The sequence below is a fragment of the Petaurus breviceps genome, unplaced genomic scaffold, assembly GCF_028583685.1.
Source record: "Petaurus breviceps papuanus isolate PSGF00001 unplaced genomic scaffold, PetGlider_PUasm1.0 91133, whole genome shotgun sequence".
NCBI classification, from domain to species: domain Eukaryota; kingdom Metazoa; phylum Chordata; class Mammalia; order Diprotodontia; family Petauridae; genus Petaurus; species Petaurus breviceps.
The window spans coordinates 17,459,530-17,462,898 of record NW_027187419.1 but is presented as its reverse complement, the minus strand read 5'-3'; the positions used below and the strand labels follow the sequence as shown (position 1 = coordinate 17,462,898).

Sequence of the window (3,369 nt, the reverse complement as noted above, 5' to 3'; positions counted from 1 at the left end):
CATTTTTCCATTCATTTATTGTTAAACAGTATATGCTTCTATACAGGATGGCCAAACAAACTGCAAACATTGCTAATGATGCCTAATTACGAAAGTGTGGGTTTGGAAGGAAACTAAAAACCCAATGAAACAAATAAACCCAAATGTACATTACTGGGTTAGCAATTTCATTTCCAAAGATTGAAACAGTTCTTTCCTGAAATGGTGATAAGTAGAACACTGTGTTAAAATTACAAAAGATGTGGTACACAAAATCACACTGTTTTAAACAGCATATTTACAAAACAGGCCATTTCATGAGTTCCAAATCCTGTTGATGGAACATCTGAAAAGCTTTATGAAGAAAACATTAAAAAACAAGGACTTAGAAAGCTCTTACTACAAATGTTAAAAAAAAATAAGGGCAGTAAATAGTCCACAAGAGTAGTTGAGAACACGGTCCACAGGGGGCATGAAATCTATTAAAATATCTTTACATAAGTTGCTGGTGAATCTTAAGAGGCAGCATTTGCATCCAGATGGCAGTGGAGTCCAACTTTTTTCTTGTTCTTTTTCTGACAGGTCAGAGCTCCATTGGAACTCTCCAAGTGTTTAACTAAAATATCTCCCCCTTCTGCCAGTAAACACTGTTTGCTCATTGTTGTATTTTTGGTTTACATCTGCTACAGAAACAGGTTCTAGTTCTGCCCAGGGGTCCTCAAGCATTGAAGGTTTGAAATAGTTTTCCACATCATTAGATATTCTTTTCTCTTTGCCACGTGCTGAACCAAATGGTGTAGATGTCCTGGGTGAACCCTGGAGCGGTCTGGGCGGCGGGCCCGGGGAGAAGCCGGGCGGAGGGCCCGAGTAGCCGGGGCCCGAGGCCGGGGAGCCGGAGGCGGGCGCGCGGGGCCGGACGCGGGGCCCGAAGGGCGGCGTCTGGTGCGGGCTCCCGTAGCTGTCCCGCGGGGAGGGCGGCTGCGGGCAGCCCGGGGGACTCCGGAAGCCGCCGCCGCCGCCGCCCCAGGGGCTGGGGCCGGGAAGGGCGGCGTGGGCGGGCGGAAGCTCGGCCGGTGCATTCGGACGTGGGGCAGGCCTCAGCAGAGGCAATGATCTTAAGAGAAACATGGATAACCTTGCTATTTTTTTTCTTGGAAATTATAAAATGGGAAACCTTTAAGTGTCAAAAGTGCCATGACAGTCTATAACAACAAAGTTACTGCGTTTCTTAATCAAAATGAAAAATATAGCTTATAAGCTTTTTTTAAGCCAAGGCTTTAAAGAGCTTTAGAAGGATTGGAGTTTAAATCCTAAGGTGCTCGTCCCAAGGAAAACAAAAGATTGGGATATTAAATGGTTAGTGACAAAACAGGATCGTGTTTCTCTTTGTCTTGGCAAGGTCATGGAATTAGATTCACAAACAGCAGAACTTTAAAGTGTTGGGTATAAAAAAATACACAAGCATTTCTGGGCTAGAAATATCATAGGATTTGGTTTGATATCCTTGGGTTTACATGGGGACAGAAATAAAGAATCTGACATAAGTAGGACTTCCTGAGAGTTAGAGCTATCCAAAGTGGAATGGATTACCATGAAAGGTAGTGGGTTATCTCACAATTAATGTCCGCAAACAATCCTGAATGGTCGGTCCCTCACTGGGGATTGTGTAAGAGGGCTAATTGTTCATGTGTAGTTTGGACTAGATGGCCACTGATTTCCCTTCCAACTCTGAAATGGCATGATTCTGTGAGTTTTTTGGCTTCAGAAGACAAAAGTTTGACAGGAAAAATTCAAGTCCTCTGATCATATTTTATAGTAGGTGGTATTGTATCATTGTGATGATAGAACCATTTGAGAAATAACTTGAACCAAGAAATTGTGGTGCTTCTGTGTAGTGGCATCAACTGGAGTTTGGTCTTTATGGATTTTTCTGTTTTATAGAAGAATTTTAATGAATCAGATTTAGCCAAAGGTCATTAAAACTTTTTAAATGGCATACATGTATATGCTATATGACTATAATTATATAAAACCATGACTAGGTCTCTCTGACCTAATAGGTTCCATCACATTTAATATAGCATTTTTAGGGTATTCACATTAGTTTTTGGTAGACTATGATATGAGCTCCATGAGGGCAGGAACTATATCATGTATCCTATCTATAGCTCCACAGTGCCTAGAATAGTGTTTGGCATGTAATAGAAACTATTTTTTTAATGTACAGATAGAAATGTACCTGAAAGAAATCTAGAACATGAGTTCATTAATAAAAACTCTTCAGTATACTTTTTTTGCCAATCTCCTATATTATCTATGTAGAAAAGCAAGACTTTGAGGTTTGGCTTCAGTAATTTTTTTTCCATAAAGGTGCTTCTCTAAATGTTATTATCCAGTTAGGTTAATAACACTTTAATGAGAAAAATAACCTCATTTCTTCAGTGTCAAAGGGTTCTTTATTAGAATAAGGCATGTTCAATTCATTTTTATGTTCTCATTTGTTATTAGTTTATGGCATCAATGCAGAATGTATTTCACATGTAGTAGTTCCTATAACTTCATCAAAAAAGGACAACAGAAAAAGAAACCAATGTCAGATTAGGGTCAACATTCCATGTTAGTTAATTTCTTATTTCCCCCTCCTCCTCTCTTTGCAACTCCAAATTAGATACTTGCATATTTGCACACACACAGGCACTTAATAGATATGTAAGTGGAATGACAAATAGTGTGTTAGACTTGGGAGTGGGGGCAAACTGTATTCACATTCTGCCTTAGAAACTTTACTAGTTATGGGACCTTAGAAAAAAAGCACTTAACTCTCTTACCTTTAGTTTCTTCATCTACATAATGGGGCTGAGAATAACACCTGACTCAGGGTTGTTAGGATAAGAAATGAAATAGATAATACAGGGTGTTCCAGAAATCTTACTGAAGTTTTAATTTATCAGATCTTAAAGCTACACTAATAATTTGAGAATATCATCTGTACATAAAGAACTTTGTAAACTTCATTGCCTTCTAGAAATATTAGATTATTATTATTACCATCATCATCATTACCACCACCACCATTATCATTATTATTTTTTTCTGCCTCAACCTTTACTTCAAGTCAGATTAAAGTACGTTCTAGAACATACCTATAAGACTGTAGTGCCAACGCAATATTCACAGTGCTGATGGCAACTATGAATATGCCGGCATAATTTTCAACCACAAAAATGCAACAGACTCTCCATATAGAAGACAGAAGCAAAACATTTATTCAGACACAAGAGAGCCAAAGCTACAACACCAGGAAACTGAATCCTTCATGGCAACAAAGAAGTTAATACACCATAGCACAGCAGGGAACTATAACATCCTTTAGCCTTCCTATAAACTCAC

General features: G+C 39.0%; 1 protein-coding gene across 1 annotated transcript; it reads right to left on the bottom strand.

Moving 5' to 3' along the window:
• Window positions 1-1,058, bottom strand: LOC138155269 (M-phase-specific PLK1-interacting protein-like). The gene is given in 2 exon segments (XM_069080419.1): window positions 1-1,001; window positions 1,004-1,058. Coding segments are annotated over 2 exon segments (465 nt in total). The 3' UTR covers window positions 1-591.
• Window positions 1,059-3,369: the final 2,311 nt, after the last annotated feature.